An 18,546-nucleotide genomic window follows, 5' to 3' on the forward strand; every position below is an offset into this window, starting at 1 on the left:
TAGCTAGGGAAAGATGAGGCAAAATGCCTACCATGTTGCCGATCCTGTTGGAGTTCCATTATGTAATGGTGCTAGTTACAATGCCTAAAAATGTTCTTAATGTGATGTAAAATAGCATGTGCATAGCATGTGATAGTTAGTGGACATAAAATTGTAGCCTATATCTGGACAAAAATGCTAGAGGTTCTAAAAATTTTATCAAAAGATTTACCAAATGTCTCACATGTATGAATCTCACATCATGTGAGACATTTGGTAAAACTTTTGAAGTCTCTAGCATTACTCATATCTAGAAGAGGATAACCCCTTTGTAACTAACTTTTAGATATTAAATATTGATTGATTGAGATATTTCTCTCTCTAAATTCTTTCTTTCTTTCTCTCTCTCTCTCTATCTCTCTAAATTCTCTCTCATTCTTAATTAGGCTCATCATCATTTGGTATCAAAGCAAAGATCTTGATCCTATTTTATCAGATTCTAAGTAGTTCATTATCTAATGATACTCATATACCTGATTGGAAGCTTTATTATTGTTGAGTTACGATCGATTGAACCTACTAATTTTTGAAGACCCATCAATTTCGCAGAACCCTGGATTTCGAAATTCAAACTGTTCTTGATCATCACCTTCGTGAGTCGATAGCGAAAGGAAATCGACAATTTTGAAGCCCCAATGGAAGACCTCAGTGGGAATCGCCAATTGCGATGTCTATTTTATCAATATCGATTGTACCTTCGAAGCCCTAAAATACAACAAGTTCAAGTTTGACATTTGGGGTTTCATAGTTCGAAGCTTTGGCCTATTCGAAGTCGTGATCTGGATTGGTAGTCAGTTTCGCTCGACGCCACAGATCAAATCTCCCTGGGCCTATGGAATTCTTCGCTATTCATCCCTATTCGAGCATCAATTTCGAGTCGACTTCGCACATTTGTGCGATTCACTGGTGACTTCTGTTTGAGAAGAAATTTTGGTCAAAGGGTTGGGCTTGTTTGGGAGGTTAGAATTAAGCATAGCTTGTTCTTGGGTCATGCGACTTCAATTCTGGTAAAAGCTTGGTTGCTGGGTAATGTCGACTCTCATGTTACAGACTGTTGAACCAATCTGGGTTATTTAACTTGTGGGTAAGTGATTCTTGAAGTCTTTAATCCATCTGTGTTGAATTCCCTGTCTCATATCCATTATTGAATTCTTTAAATCTATGTTGCATCAATCTAAGTTCAATTCTTGTCTTCAACATTTTGGCCATGTTTGTTTGGGCGGACTTGATTAGCATTCCCATGACTAACAGTCTTAGGACTACGAATCTGTTAGATTGTGTATCCTATCTTAACTAATAGTCAAGTTTAAAATAATTAGTCCGTACTCCAATTGTTTAACCAAACATCGGATTAATAATTTTATTGGACTATTAGTCCAATTCCAAGCTCATATCCACCCAAACAAACATGGCCTTTGGGTCTTGCCTCTGTTGTGACATTATTTGTTCACTATGATAAGATTTGTATATTGGTGCACTGTTTTATCAATATTCAACTAGTTGAGATTGTTGTGTCTTTGCATATTCTTGGGAATTGTTCAATGGCTCAACAAGGTTAAGGTCGTGGGGGTGGTCGGGGCAAGGGTTATGCCCTGGATTTGGGTGATGATAACGAGGATAAAGGGGTTCCATATCCGATAGATGAAACGGCCGAGATAAGACGGCAAACAGGGCTGGCCTGAACATAGGCCTTGTGGCCCTCAAAATAGACTCAAAAAATGGGTCTCTTCATATTATAATTTAGTGTAATATATTAGATATGTTTTAAGTCTTAAAAAAATTAAAAGAGGCCCAAACTAACTTAAAATAAATTGACCCATTAAAAAACTCAAAATAGACTCAAAAAATGGGTCTCTTCATATTATAATTTAGTGTAATATATTAGATATGTTTTAAGTCTTAAAAAAATTAAAAGAGGCCCAAACTAACTTAAAATAAATTGACCCATTAAAAAATTGAAAGGCTATTCAAAAAATTAGCATTGTTATCCATTAAAAATAGACCAAAAAAAGGGGATCTCTCTTGTTGTAATTTAAGTCTAATATATTAAGTATATTTTTAAGTCCAAAAAAAATTAAGGAAGACCCAAATTAATTTAAAATAAATTAATTCATTAAAAAATTGAAAGGCCCATTTAAAATAATTAGCATTGTTATTCATTGAAAATGATTTTGCAAAAAAATTAGAATATGCAAGTATGATTGATTTATTTGCTTATAAAAATACAAGAAGAGTGAGGATCAAGCGATACTTATTAGTTATTATAATGTAATACTAAGGATTTTTTGTGATTTTGAAACAAATCTTTTATTCTTTACTTTTAATTTTTTTTTTCATTCAATTAAAAAAAATTTATTAGTTAATTTTCGACTTTGCGCCCTAGAAATCTCAGGACCGGACCTGTAAGGCACATATTAAAGATAACATCTTTGTTGTTGTACTTGTTTCCTTTGTTCTCCAATTTGTGTTTGTTGTTGAATTTGCGAGTCATCCTTTCCTTTCTTTGAATTGGGTCCTCTTCGGCTTTTTGCTTCTTTTTATTGCCTTCACATATAACCTGAAATGGGTTAGGTGGGACTCTTCTCTTTTTGCTTTTGAGTTAGTTGGTGCAGATTATGTTAATTGTATTTGTCAACCTTTTTATAGCTGGCTAAAATTGGATTTACCTTTCCTCTGTTTTATCCCCTCTTATATTAAGAACTTCATTTTAACTTATTAGTACTAATATTCTAATTTTTGGAGGGGACGTGGTAGTGAAATCCTTTTTGTGTTCTCCTTGGCTGTTGATAAAATGTTGATAGTCTTCTTGATCTAACAGGTTTATGCCCATTTCAATTTTGGACCTCTTTGTGCTGAAGGTTGATTACTATTTAGTAGTTAAACATTTATTTTGAAAATGAATTATGGAAAAAACTATTGGTCAAGATGATCACATTTTTATAAACTCATATGTACTCACACAAAATTCTAATATTGTTTTTCAATTAATTTCACAGGGAAAACACGAAGGTGGATTTGTTTTAGTTCTAGCTTTAGAAATGGTGGCAACGTTGGTGGCAGAGAAAGGGAAAAGAGATATGACAAAAGGCAATCTTTCCAATTGGCCCATAGTTCTACTTTAAGACAACAAAGGTCCAATTTGTTTGTTGGTTCACAATTTGATGCAAGATGAGTTTATGATTGGTAGGATAGAAAAGAAGAAATATTGTGTATTTTGTATTACAGATTTCTTCAAAAACTACATTATTTCTTTGTCTTGTTATATTATTTTTTTCAACGATAATGCGACGTGCGTGAGGGTCCAACTAATATAATAAATATATATAGTTACTCTAACGTTGTTGTGAGAAGAAAGTACTTATTTTGGAATGGAGATGGTCTTTTTTCTTCTTCTCACTCTTACTAGGGTATGTTTGGTTTTGTTTTCAATTTATGTTTTACCCATTTTTTTAAAATTCAAAAGACACAATTTTTTTTCCTTCAAAAAAACGTTAAAAACTTGTTTTTATATTTAAAAAAAAAATCACAAAAATAAAACATGATAATGGTAAAGACACAAAAACCAAAAACACCCAAACACAAAAAAAATAGACCCTTGAGAGAAGAATATAAACGAGAAAGTGAAAAGGAAGTTTGTATTAGACATGATTTTTCTGTTAAAAAAAATATTAAATTCCAATTTTTGATGCAAGAAAGAAAAGGATTATTACATTATATTTGAGAGGGTATAAGTGTCTCATTAATGTCTTCTATCAAATCTTCAAAACTAGACTAGCAAAAGCTAATAAAATTAGCACGTTGGCCCCAAAAATTTAAAATAACAAAATATAATTTTCTAAAAAAAAATTCCTAATGTAGAACATTAGAATTTCAAATAAATAATAAAATTAGCAATTTGACCCCAAAAATTTAAAATAACAAAATATAATTTTCTAAAAAAAATTTCCTAATGTAGAACATTAGAATTTCAAATAAATAGCCAATAATCTCTCACCTCTTTTCCTTAGGCCTCTCCTGGTGAGACCATGTCGAGGCATTACTGTCCATTTATAAGATCATATTTGTTGAACACCAGAACACAACTATTAAGAACATCTCTAACGGTGAATTAAATTTTTTATCAAATTTGAGTAAAAAAAAATCAATTTTCTTAATTTGATATGACTTGCTCCAACCGTACATCAGAAAAGAAGGGTCGACCGGTTGATCGACCGGTAAGGGTAATTTTTTTTATTTTTTATTTTTACCTGTTTGAACCTCTTTGACCGGTTTGAACCTACCTATTTGAAAGGGAACCGGTCGACCGGTACGTCAACCGGCCGAACAACCGGTTGGTTGACCGATTAGCCCACCTCAACGGTAACGCACAGTGAAATAGTGAAATCTGAAGCCTGTTCTCACTTTGATGAATTTTTTGCTCCATTCTCATTTTGATACCAATTTGGTAAAACCATTACAACTCCCAAAAGTGACCTTTTTTCACCAAATTTGAAATCTGATGCAAAGTTTGATGAATCGTTGAAAATGGTCTAACTAGTTTTAGGCTTTTAGCATGGCCAGGTCATAGCAAGTACACGAATTTAAGCTACTAAATGTATGCATGCTCCTCAACACACTTCAAACAAAAACAAAACAAAATAAAAAAAAGTTACTATTTCACAAGGTATACTACAGAATCCTAATTTCAACATTGTCTTGGCTTTCACATGAACATCCCAAGGAAAAGCCCAAAATAGGAACTGCAACATGACTGACTGTACTCAATCCCAAGTCGCACTTCATAACTCATCAGTTTGGATGACAAGAATTTTGAGAGAAAATGAGAATGTTATTCCTGGTCTTCAATAGAGAATTTCCTAACTTAAACCAAATGCTTAAATAAACATTGACACAGTAATTTCATTACTGGAAATGGGATGGGATTTCTTGAAATGAGATTTCCAACTCATTCTCTTTAATTCCTATCATCCAAACAGAGCCAACTTCGACAAAATTTCAACTTCTTGGCCCCAACCAAAAGTTAGTCCCAACATGTTCTTACAGCTTAGAGAGTTTTCACTCAAGAAACAAAAGGTATTCCATAACATGAAAATTTGAAAAATAGTAATAATCATAATCAAATCAAATCTTGAGATGTACTTAATTACACACAGAATAAAGTCAGCACTGGAAATTCAATCCCAAATACCAAACTGTTGCACAAAATCAATACATAGAACAAATGAAACTAAAAAGAAAAAAAAAAAAAAAAAAAAACTATCCCTCATCTTCCCAAACAATTACACACTTCTATTAACTGCTTTCTCGAACAAAGAACAAAAGGAGTTGGCATTAACAATAAAATAAAATAAAAAAAGGAAGGAAACCAAGAGAAAAAAGAAGGAAAACAAAAAAAGAAAACGACAATACAGATTTGTACCTACCATGGGAGTTACATTTGACTCCTGGCACCATAAATGCAATTTCCAATCAGCAGCAACAGCCCTCCCCAACCACAATAAAAACATTGAAAGTATCCAACGTTGCAATTACCCATTTCAATGGCACAATTTAAATCTAACCTTTACTTGCGTGCTTCTCTCGAAGTTGCATAGCTTCTACTCTCCGTGACGTTGGCGTTCATGCCAAGGACCTCCGGTGCAATTTCCCAGCTTCCACTTCTCCTTCCCCAACTTGAGTGCCGCGTCTCTGATTGGACAGTAGGGGGTCGACGATCCGAACCCAAAACAGAGTCAACCTCTGAAGAATTATGGTGATGCACATCACTCCCTCTGCTGCGTATATCGGCATCGATATCTTCAATATTGTGACGTTGTGAGATCTTTAATAGATCTCCACCAAGCTCTAGGTCGTCTTCTACCTTGACACGCCTATCCTCCCCCAAATCGTCTGGTTCCACTTCCCTTGTGGTGGGCATAGGTGGCCTTTGTAACTCCTCTTGCACAAAGGCTCTGAAGTTGCTCCTTGAAGGCTTTACCTTTGTGCAAAATACTTCTAGAAAATTATTTGCACAACCTCGGTCATAAACATTGATCCTATTGTCAGATCTGTAACGGAAATTTTCATATGTAGTCTGCAAAAGAAATATGCAAACATTAAACTCACTGAAATAGAAAAGAAAATCATGAGGTCAACCATGTGCACATATATTTATTTGCAAACAAAAAGTCCCATCTGTTGAATGTCAAATGTTTAGAAAATTATCGTTAATTATGTTTAGAAGATTAAATGTTGAATGTCTATGCAACCCATACCTGTACATTCAACTATAAAGCAAAACAATCTTGAAAATAAAATTTAAAAAAATAATAATAATACTTACAACCCCTGTGGTGTTCTGTAAAATGAAACTACTAACTTTTCCATGCAAAGTAATGGTTAGTGTGTCTCATGTACTCTTTCAGTGCAATTTGGCCTTATTTTTTAAAGGCTAAAATGCCTTTCTACTCGTAAAATTTATTATCTTTGTTTTATTCTCTCTTTCTGTATATATACCATCACCTGTTAGAAAGCGATACCCCAAAAAAAACCTTAATCCGAACCTAGCATACATCTGTACAAGCATGCATGTGTGTGTGCATGTCTCTATACGCATCTTTTCTCTCTAAGTCCCTCCATGTGAATTGTTCTTCTACCTTCTGGTGTTTAATCAGTTTAAGTACACGCTTTGCTTGGCTTAATCTTGTCTCAGGATTAAAAAACCCTAGCCCAATCTGCTCAGACCAGTAACTATTAATTATTGTTACCCCATAATTGCTTCATCAGAGTTCTACCATCTGATCAAGTTCAAGATCCATTATACCTTATCTGCTCCAAAAACATATACAACCCTGCAGTAGTGACAATACACAATATTTGTGTTCTCTACTATTCCTTCAGGCTTGATACAGCAATGACAGCAATTGAACAAGAGAAGGAAGCTTGATATATATCACATATTTTTTAGTTATTTTCCTTAACAATCACATCTATTGCTTATACAGTTCTGCTCCTTTCAAAACAATGAATGATGCTCGGATTCACTTTTTGCAGGTTTGATGTCAAATAGTTTGGATGGAAGACTGAATGGCAATGTAAAACAGTTTTTGCTTGTGTAACTGCACCTCCACAAGCTTATGTAAACGATCAGAAAGCATATTTCCCATTGATTGTTTAAACATTTTTGCTTAGTGCACTTGTGTAGGTTATGCCACGTATTATAACTTAACTTTCTCATATTTGTTCTCTTGCTTTTGACATAGGCCAAAGGTTGCTTTCTGCTAAACAGAATTATCTGTTCCATAGTCAATACTTCACTTCGGCAACTTCATTACTGGAAATCTACTGTAAAGATTGTAGCTTTTGAATTTACAGACACACCCATCTAGAGAGAGAAAGTTACACTGGTGGTAGGGGGTGTTGGTCAGAGTGTGGTGGCTGTGAAGCAGTAGGGTCATTGCTGGTGGGTTTCATTTTAGAGGCAAAAGGAGAGAGTAGGAGAGGTCTTGGGTTCAAGAGTTGGGAATTTCTGACATGACACGTTAACACAACATGACCATACACTAAGGCCTCATTTGGCAAGCAACAGTTTTAGCCTAAAAGCCAAAAAGTTACTAAAAAAATCAAAAAGCCTATAACTTATATCAAAAAGTCAAAGATTCCATTTCTCTCTACTTTTTGCACAACTTTTCGAAAAAAACCAAAAAGTCATTCCAAACATACTAATTTTTTTTATCTCATATTTTAGCCAAAAAGACAAAAAGTTACTAAAATAGCATGTTCTCAAACGAGGCCTAAGTTAGAGAGTTAAGAGTTAGCCATTTTTTGACATGAACCTGATTATGACACGACATGATAACATGAAAAATAAACAGTTCAAGTTAGACTTGTAGTGTCGAACTCACATATCACGATGATGACACAAATAACCCATTTAATGGAGTATTAATCACACTATCACATATTTCAATTTATTTCCACCAAAAAGTACCGCGACATATTTAAATCTTTTATGTTATGCTATCTCATCTAGTTGAATAAAAAGTATGTAAAATAAGATTTTGGGTCAAAATAGTCTTTTTGTTTTTTATTTCAGATAATTTGATCTTGTTATTTACCATTTTAGAGTAAACAAAACAAGTGAAATTAGAGAAATAGAATTGAGTTGAAATTAAACATTGTTATGAATAATTTCATCTAGCAGAGATTGGTTTCATGAAATTTAAATTGTAGGAACTAAAACATCAACGTTTCCATACTTTTGATATTTTTAGCGAAGTGTAACACAAACGACACAAACCCAAACCCGAAATGATGCGACATGACAACATGAAAAAAATAAACAAGTTGGACATGACATTCTACCATGATCCCAAGATGACACGACATGAACACAAGCAACACGAAAAAATAAACTAGTTGGATATGAAATTCTAACATGACCCCAAGATGACATGACATAAACACAAGCAACACGACATGGTTCCCACCCCTACTTGGGTCTGATGAAGCTGTAGACAGCTATAGGTGGTTGAAATAGGAGAAGAAGGTGGCTATGGCTTTGGCCATGGTGATTGCTCGTGGTGTGGTGTCATTTTTTTGAGAGAAGAAAGAAGGGAAAAATGGTATTTTGGACATTTTACTTGGCATACTAACCTGGTTAGCCTTTGCACATCAGTTCGCACCAAAGAAAGTGCAAATGTCAATTTTTAAAGTAGAGGAGGTGTGTGTATTTTTCAAGCAAACCACCATGGGGTAAAGTGAAATTAGCCCAAAGACAACAATAATAGACACAAAACAAGCAATAAAATAAACAAGTCCCATCTTTTAACCAGAGATGTACTAAAGGAGAGAACTTAACTGACCTGGTTTGTGCTAATAAGGTACAAATGAAAGCCGGTGAGTCCACCTACAAACCACAGAGAAATAAAACTATAAGCCATTAGTATCACCGATGCGGGAGATTCTTTCATTGCCTTCCAGACGGTGCCATGATGATCATTCATCAGAACCTTAATGTACAAAGCTGACATGGCAAACACGTAGATGCAAAGAAGTGTGGAGGATGAGACAAAACAAAAGAAGAAACGGTAGTTGCGCTGCACATAATCACACATGTTAGATTCATTACTTAGCACCGCCAATAAAAAAAATGACTAAGAGCAGTACCGGCAGTGGATGTAAAGACCAAAAGAAACATATAAAGTTGCAATTGGAATGTCAAGCAGCATACCAATCCAATGCATTGGCCCACCCAAGGACAATGGTGATCAAAACGCTCCACGCAGTTGTTGCAAATAGAGCAATGTGAACAACGGGGAGGGCGATATAGCATGCAGGTGTCACAATACTTCACTCTAACAGAAACGCCATTAACCATCACCTCTTTTGTTCGAGGAAACTGTAGGCTTGGTGTTTGTCTTCCCCCAACCTCAACTGATGTCGAAGTGTCATAACGAAACTCTTCCTCTGGTGGATGGGAATTACGGGGAACAATACCTGGATCCCGGGCTGACGTAAGAAAGAGAAGCACCAACACCTATCGACATTAACAAAGGGATTATAACCCACATAAGGAAAATATAGACATACACATAAATATATATATATATATAGAACAAAGAAATCATCCAAATGACATTAGACAACCAAAATATGCAATTACACAAATGAGACCTTGTGATACGAATTACTTTTTGGCTTTGACATTATGGGTGTGGCCAAAATAGTATATTTAAATAGACTTAATAAACCCTGCTTTAGATATAGGCAGTATTACAAAAACAATTGGATGTCTCTGAAAGAATTCATTCAAATATATATTCCAAAAATACTAGGAAAATCATATTATTTTCATCCACCAATACTCCCTTTCCCATTTTATGAGGTGTAAAAAAAAAATAAAATCAAGACGAATACTGAAAAATTATCTAAAACTACCGCAATGGCAAACCATATGATTTTGATCCACCAGCACTCTCTATCCCAAGGTGTAAAAGCAATTCAAATCAAACCAAATACTGAAAAATCATCCACAAACTATCACAATGACCAAATGGCCATGTTGTGGAGATCACATCACCAGTAAAACATGTCACATGACCCATAATCGTACTTGAAAACCAATACTTGGGCTAGAGACTCAGGCGCATATTATCTAAACATCAGAAGAAACCTCAGAACAAGACCGCATATAATGGAATTACCATGCAATCTCAACTCCCAAGTCCCAACCATGACATTGGATTATTAAAGCTATAGTGATGACCAGGCACAGACCCTCAGCCACAAGTACTCAACCAACTACCCATATTTGAACATATTCAGAAAAAGGATTAAACAAAGTTGGTATGGTCATATATAATGTCAAGTGCAAAGAAATAAGAAAACTAACATAGATAGTAAAGACGATTGCTGCCACCAAAACTGCATATCCTGCATTGTATGTTGAAAAGTGATGACGAAGATGCCATGCAACAAATACACAGAAGATAATAACTGGAACAATTATCAGCAATATGGTGACAAGTAGTGAACGGGCATCTGGACCAAATATCAACCTCCCACCGAGGAAGAATTTCTGCAAAAGAAACAAAAAGTCAAATTCAGTAGAGATGCAACCTAAAAATTCGTTTTCAACTGATTTAAAACATGAATAATGAATCCTCAGGCCTTCACAAGCATACACGCATGAGCCCACACCTAAAAATGAAAAAACTGCACATAAACATTGAATAATGAATTGATCTTCCAGATCAGTTAAAAACGTTTAAAATAAGCTCAAACACTGAAGTTGAAGAGAAGTTTCTTGATTCATGCTCGGCAACAATAAAATAAAAATCACGACAATTACTTCTCGCTCTCCCCCCTCAAAAAAATAAAAATAAAAATAAAATAAATAAAATCATATTCCAGTTTGCTTCTTCGAATAAAACTTAATAATCTTAAGAAAAATATTGACAAAACACTGCCGGATGATGGAATGTTCCATCATAATAGGCAAAATACTCATGCCCAATTAAAGCACCAATCCTAAGCAGAAATCATCTTTAGAAACGAAATTAATATTCATTTTCAAACTAACAAATACATGGGACACACTGAAAAATAGGTATGACGTCCCATGAGTTGAAGGAAAGAAAGAACAGTTATGATCAGCTATTTTCATTGAATCCGATTTTCATGGTGATAGGACAACAAAAAGATAAACATGATGCCAAAGTTATATGTTAAAGTTATGATTGAGTTAACCGATGATTTTTTTTTTAGTTAATTTTTTGTTTTTTTTTTTTTATTATTAATTAGAGTTTCTATTTTATTTTATGAACATATGCCTTCATAAAAAAGAGGACAAAATTACACCAAGATACACACTCAAACAAAAGAGAGATAGAGAAGGATAGAGAAATATATGTGAGAGAGAAGAGAAAAACAATATACAAATTATAAGAGAAGATTTTTTTTTTTTTTTTGATAAATAAATAAGAGAAGATTTTAACAAATATAAACATTTAAAGCAACAAATTACAGGAATTCAGTTGAAAAGAAAAAGAAATGAAAAGAAAAGAAAAAAGAGGTATAACGATTTGGGATTACTTATCACCGAATTTCTAACACCATTTTATATAAACTCCTATTTGTATTCATGTTATAAATGTCGTGTGTATGTATAGACTTGCCATGGCACATAGAAAAAATAGTAAGACTTGCCATGGCACATAGAAAACCACATTACGTGGTGAAGAAGAGTTCTGTTGAAATATTTTGGTGATATATAGTAATATTCTAAAGATTTATAGAACATACATGAAACTCCTTTGAGGTGTGAAAACATTTTTTATTTAGAGGTAAAAAATGCGATTTTCACAAAGTTGAGGAGGGGAGCATGGCTCCGCCACTGGTTATGATTCACCCAAAAGTGTAGTAATTAAGAAAACCTTTGATTTGAAACAACCATGCTCATGCAAAAGTAGCTTACACTTCCTGATTTGATCTTTCTTTTTCTGATTTTCATATGAAATTAATAACCTGACTGGCCATCTTCTTACTCAATTTCCTTTTTTTTAATGACCTTTTATAGTTATGCATACAAGGACAAAATAAAGAAGCATTGCATTGATTGAAACAGATACTCAATTTTCTTTCTTAAAAAAACATTGGATTTGACGAATGATTGTCCTATTTGCCAGCCAAGAAAAAAAATAATAAACATACACCCAGGTAATCCCCATTGGATGGAGGAGATAGATTGGGTGCAGAACATAATAGAGGTCCTTGTGCCTTTGGAATTGTACTACACCAGCCTCGAAATGGGTTAACACTGGGGGAAACCTTAGTTGCATCAAAGTGGGGAAATGGGCAGGAGCAGCAGCAGCAGCAGGAGCAGGAGCAAGGGCACATAGAAGAACAAGAATCTAACGTCGAGAGCACCCAGTGGAGCATTTGCATATTTTAAATATAAATGTATTGTGAAAAAAAAAAAGAGCTTAATTTAACATATATATATTAAATGTTTACAATACCACTTAAACTGTTAAATATAAACATAGTGAATTCTAATTACAAAAGTACCAATTTATCACCAATAACAAATATCATTCAATAATGTCATGGTGAATAATTTGGCCATCAAAATTTGAATATAATTTGATGTGCAACCAATGCATTGGTTTAAGACATGAAAGGTGGGGTCCATTAAACCAAAGCATTGACAACATATCAGATTGTATCCAAATTTGGACATTGTCGCATTATTTTTTACCTTTATTCCTCAATCATCATAGAACCAAATTGAAAGATCTATTAAAAATCCACATCCTTTATTTCCTAGAAAGAAAACAAAAATCTAGGATAAATATTTGTTCACCACAGCTTTTTCTTTTGCTTTTTTGGTATTCATATGTTTGAGCTATCCCATCCTAGTTGGAATCCTGATTTTATCCTGACAGAATTATTGCTCTTGATTGCGTAATCGTGGTTACATATTGGAATGTCACCCCAAATAGGCAATTTCTGCAACTAAGTGACAAACCAAAAAAAAAAAATCATTTTAAAAATTATTTATGTTCTTGATAATAATAATAATAAAATTAAACAAAATAAAAAAAGAACATTTGTGTTCATAAAGTGGCTGCTAGAACCTGTAAGCTTAAGACAACCAGTTCATGTTCAGTTTCAGAAACAAGGTCAGCCACGTGATTGTACCGGCATGTTCCTCATTCCCCAATGGAAAATCATGAGAATGGAGTCCTAAAGCCATTGAACATAGATGATACTTGCATAATCTAAAAACTAGGTAATAAAAAGGGTAAAAAGATAATGACGGATCTAGTTTTCATGTTTTTTTTTCACATAATTACAAATAGCGAGAATTGTGCAGACAGAATTTTTGTCCACATCAAGCTCTGAACCCATTTATAGTCTTACAGAGCAATAAACCAAGAGATATATCACCTTGCTATTAGTGAATTGCATTGTTAAAGGAATATACTCCCCTCTTATTCATGTTCGAATTCAGGTATAACCATACAAGAGGTACAGATTTCTGAGACACATGAAAAAGATCAATTTTCCTCTTTTTTTGACCCCACTAGATATCAGTACAGAATTCATCATCTTAGACACTTCTTAGAGTCACATTTCGAACATTTTAGTGACATTTTACATAATAACGAACCAAAGTTACAGCTCAGTAAGTAGATCATATCTGCCCTAACTTCATATGAAGAATTGATAGTGTTCTGTGTGAGATTTTCTAACACTTGAACTCGCGAAGGTAAGATCTTGGTCTTCTTCTTCTTGTTTTTTGTGCACATACCTAGGGTACTATTCCCATAGAACATGCCCTTTTCAGCTCTTAAACCCTAACCAATCTCAAATATTTTGGATTGTTTGGGAGTTCTAGAAAAATGTCATTTTTTCTTAATTAGATGACATGAAAAATAAATGTTGCTCATGGTAATAGGGGAATTGTTTTGCAGAATATTTAAGAAGTTGTTGAGAATGAAAGATTATAGATACCATTTTACCAAAGAAAGAAAAAAATTCAAAAGTTCCCAAAAAAATTAAACAACAATCAAAAGAGATATAATTAATGAAATATTAAGGATAGGGAAGATTACTTGGATAATTTGGTCATGTGCAATGAAGGACAATAATTGCACTAACAACGAAGAGTAGTATTATCTACATCAATTATGACGCTAAGAATGAGGAAAACCAAATCCAATAAGAAAAAATGGTGACTTAGGGGCTGTTGGTGCAGCTTAAAAGTTGCCTATAGCTTTTTTTATTTTGGAAGTTTGTGTCATTGTTTAGTGCAGCTTCTGCTTATAGCTTATAAGGCAACATAACTTAAATAAGTACTAAAAAAACATATGATTATCGAGAAACTGAAGAAGGGATGCTTTGGCTTTTGCTTTCTAATTTCCAACTTTTAGGTTACAATAAGTTGCACCAAGCAGGCCCTTAGACTGGAATTGATGTTTTATCCCTCCATTGAGTGGAATGACAAAATAGGATTCATGTCGGTATCTCGAATAGCTAAGAAAATGTATTATTGAGTTGACTTATAAAAAATTAAAAATTTAAAAAAAAGGAGGGCACTCTCGTTATGAAGAATAGCATTGTCCAAATTGAGCATGATGCTAAAAACAAGGAAAACCAAATGCGACACGGTTTAGATGTTAAGAGAAACATGTTGGCATAGGGTATAGTTGATGCTTTAGGTCATGATAGAGTGGATGGGAAAATGAATCATTGAGTTTGACTTATAATAAAAGAGAAAACTGGCACTGTAATTACAAAAATTAATAGATTTCTCAATCAAGGCAAATGTCTCATCTACGAGGCTATGTAATCACTTCAAGTTTTTCATTAGTATATGTCATAATCCTTCATTTCCACATTCATTTTTAATCTCTAACATCTATGCATTCTTTTATCTATTTCTAAAATTGTTTTTGGATCTTATCATTCTTGATTCAGTCCAATTCACGATTCAATAAGGTAGTATTTTAATTCACCATTTAAATATTGATTTAACAACTATGCACAAATTAACTAAACTCACCAATATCTTTGTGCCATGATTTCTAAACACTTACAAAGCACTCCATTTCATCCATCATGCTCAAGTTCTATGCAATACTCTCTTCAATCTTTAATTTCTCTGCCTAATAAGTAACCAAGCATCAAATGACGAAAATCAACACACTTCAGTTTTTATTGGTCACATAGATCCTAACAAATGAAATGAAATGGCCTATAATACGTCAGAAACCAACCTACTATTGGAGGGCTACTAGTCTTGACCATGTCAACACATAATTCAATATTTAAGATTGTCTCTCTTCTAAAGAAGAATGAGAGAGAAATTAAAGGAAAAAAAAAAAACACCCCCTTATTTCTAGTCGAAAAAAGAAGAAAGATATAGGTGTTGCATTAGGTGATGTTACAGTTGTAGATATCATGACATAAACTTGCCGTTAGTTTTACTTCTTCTTATGGTTTCTACTCTCTAAAATATAATCCTGATTCAAAGCTTAAGCAGATTATCCAATATAGGATATTGTTACAGATCGGTAAATTCATCATCTTCATCAACTTGGAGGCTTGGAGTTTTAAGTTGCTCAATTTATTCAATCATAAATATGCTGAAAGGGGCAGTAGAAATAACATTGCCACTGTGACGTTGAAGCTTCTATTTCCAGAAAATACAATCTGTTGTTTCATACAATTCCTCAAATAAAACAAGATCTTTATAAATTACATTTGCAATCAAATTATGCAATCATGATGTGAACACAACCCAATTAATTTGAGAATATAATTAACAGCGAGAATAACAACTACAAAAACAAAAACCAAAATATGCAAAGTATAAATAGAACAATTATGTATACAAATAATTTGTATATGATAGTTCCTTGGGTCTTAATGTCATAGAGTTGTTCTGTTCCCCACCCTATGTCATTTTTAGGCACCCATGCTCTTGTGTGAAGTTCACAGCTAATAAATTATTTTTATTTTTTATTTTACAAAATTGCATCATGGTCTTACTTTTCAAGCATTTCTTGAAAACCTAAACTTCCAGTTTACCCTACTCCATTAACATAATGAATGACAAAGCTCTTTTATAAGTTTCTAGTTTATTATCAATAATTAAGAAAAAAAAAATAGTTGCTTAATAATTCTCCCCCTGATTACATAATGCTCAAAAGATCCCACCAGAAGTTGACAATTCCATCACCTAACATACCCTTGTTCTCTTCTAATACATTATTGTCACCAGATCCTGTAAAAAATATTCCTAGATCAATCAATCAATTTCTTTTAAAAAATAAAAATAAAAACTTCTGAGTCACTGCTAAATCTGTTCCTTTAAATTTCTTATTGTTGTAATCATTATTCTTCTTCTTCTCCTTCTTATTGTTATGAGATCTGGTATTCACTTTCGAGGAAGAATGAGATGAAATAAAGGCAAAAGAGGACAAAAATAGAAATAACCATACGTCGTAGCACTTGCAAACAGTCCAAAACAGGGTCACCTTGAGATGTCGACTACCTTGAACACGTGCAAGGTCAGATGTCCAAAACTATGCGATTATCTCAATTTTGTTTTCTTTCTCCAGTAATGCGGCAGAAAACAGAACTATTTTGGCTAAATAACTCGTTCAGCACTGAAATAATATGATGGAAAACATCAATTGTCGGAATGCCACCACTATGGTCATGTCCCTAATCTCACAAAGTATGACAAAGTGTCTCCACAGAAATTGCAAAAGTTGTGGTTAAAAACAAGTGAAACCCGATAAAATACCTTCAGTACTCCAAATAACTTGGAACTTGGAGCTTCACACTGTCTTTGCCACTAACACTCTTTAAGTACAACTAAGCCAACTTGAACTTTAACTTACATAAATAGGAACCCAATAATTCCACTACAAAAACTCTCACCAAACCTGCCAATCTGACTCCTAATCAAACACTAAGAATTTACGACACTACAGCAACTCTCCCCAAACCTACCAACCAACTCCAAATCAAACATTTAAAATTTACTCTACTGCCCTAATACAACACCACATCATTTCAATACAGAAAGAATATATATATATATGTATATATATATACCCAATTTCAGTTATGAACAAAAATTGACAAGATAAATATGCTGAAAGAAAGTATATCACTATATTCACTGTTTTAGGCGACCGATTGTAGCCTGATTCAAAGCACATCCAGGAAAAACTACCAAATCAATCAAAACCCACTAAATTTTAGGCAAAATAAGGAAACCTAAAGCATACCCAGATGGTAAAAGTCAACAAAAAGCAGCAAGAAGAGAGATTTCAAAGTGGAGAAACAAACATCTTACATTGCTTCCTTTCCAAACTTGGTACACCCGTTTAGCCATGTGAATACCACTCGCTCTCGCTTCTTCACTACACGGGAAGAGAGTCGAAGACTTGGAACTTGTGGATGCTCATCTCTCTCTCTCTCTGTCCCTCAGGCCCACACAAATCTCAGAACCCACAATTCGATCGATTGGTCGATGCAAAAAGAGGAATACAGAGTCGGTTTCTGAGGATTTTGTGAAATGATGGTTTCAATTTTTGGTGCGAGGAGAGAAGAATCGAAAGGGGTTTTTGGGTCGTCGCTCGCTGTTGTGATCTGAGGAGAGAGAGACAGAGAGAGAACCGGTGACGGTTTTGGTGTTTTAAATGGAATGTTTTGGGAAAGCCTTGGACACGAATTTCACAGGCAAAGTAAAAATAATTAAGAAATTAATTCATTATTAATTAAAACACTTTTCTCTCTCTCTCTGTCTGCTCTGTCTTATGTCATGCTTAGTAAATCAAATTTAGGTGATTATTATGTGATTAAATCACTAATTTGACTCTCATTATCAATTTTTTAAGGTAGATAGTGACTTAACCGTTACAAATCAAAAAAACAGACGTAAAGATTTCGTTTGATAATACTTACGTTTTTAATTTTTTATTTAAATTTATAAAAATTTAAAAAATTTAAATAAAAATTTGTTTAGTAATATTTTTAATTTATAAATCAGTGGTCTCAGCTTATAAATTTAGCCAAAAAATGTGTTTCCATTTTGAGTTTTGAGTTTTTTTTTTTTATCACCAAACACTAGCGATCACCCGCCACCATTTTCTACCATCGTCTTCCGCCACCACCACTCACCTTCCACCACCACCCACCACCACCACTCACCACCCACCCGCCACCACCAGCCGCCCACCACCCACTACCCACCTGCCACCTACTTGCCACCACCGCCGCCACCACCACCACCACCCACCACCCACCTGTCATCAACTCACCGCCACCACCCGCCACCTACTTGCCACCACCACTTACCACCCACCTGCCACCACCAGCCACCCACCACCACTATCACCCACCACCCACTCACCACCCATCTGCCACCATCACCCACCACCACCCACTCGCTACCACCTACCACCGTCACCCATCCACCTACCACCACCACCACCTACCTGCCAC

At 34.3% G+C, this 18,546-nt stretch overlaps 1 protein-coding gene and 1 long non-coding RNA gene across 2 annotated transcripts; one reads left to right on the top strand and one right to left on the bottom strand.

The window, feature by feature from the left end:
- The first annotated feature begins 277 nt into the window (after positions 1 to 277).
- On the top strand, positions 278 to 3,375 carry LOC114277678 (uncharacterized). Its single transcript, XR_003634701.2, has 2 exons — positions 278 to 1,123; positions 3,036 to 3,375. It is a non-coding gene; the product is annotated as an uncharacterized LOC114277678 (long non-coding RNA).
- Positions 3,376 to 5,131: 1,756 nt separating this feature from the next.
- Positions 5,132 to 17,844, bottom strand: LOC114277698 (DHHC-type zinc finger family protein). The gene is made up of 5 exons (XM_028219645.2): positions 17,396 to 17,844; positions 10,412 to 10,597; positions 9,251 to 9,556; positions 8,883 to 9,116; positions 5,132 to 6,112 (listed from the first exon to the last, which is right to left on the bottom strand). Exons 1-5 carry the CDS (start codon positions 17,432 to 17,434, stop codon positions 5,603 to 5,605), a joined length of 1,275 nt encoding a protein of 424 aa, XP_028075446.1. The 5' UTR covers positions 17,435 to 17,844; the 3' UTR covers positions 5,132 to 5,602.
- Positions 17,845 to 18,546: the final 702 nt, after the last annotated feature.

This window comes from Camellia sinensis, chromosome 3 (assembly GCF_055761805.1).
Source record: "Camellia sinensis isolate YWXY chromosome 3, ASM5576180v1, whole genome shotgun sequence".
In the NCBI taxonomy this organism is placed as follows: Eukaryota; Viridiplantae; Streptophyta; class Magnoliopsida; order Ericales; family Theaceae; genus Camellia; species Camellia sinensis.

Excerpts from the sequence above, each read along its gene's own strand:
- LOC114277698 (XM_028219645.2), bottom strand. The coding sequence starts at position 17,434 with ATGGCTAAACGGGTGTACCAAGTTTGGAAAGGAAGCAAT. Across the intron at positions 10,598-17,395 it reads AAGTTTGGAAAGGAAGCAAT|AAATTCTTCCTCGGTGGGAG; the intron begins GTAAGATGTTTG and ends TTTCTTTTGCAG. Across the intron at positions 9,557-10,411 it reads CAATCGTCTTTACTATCTAT|GTGTTGGTGCTTCTCTTTCT; the intron begins GTTAGTTTTCTT and ends TAATGTCGATAG.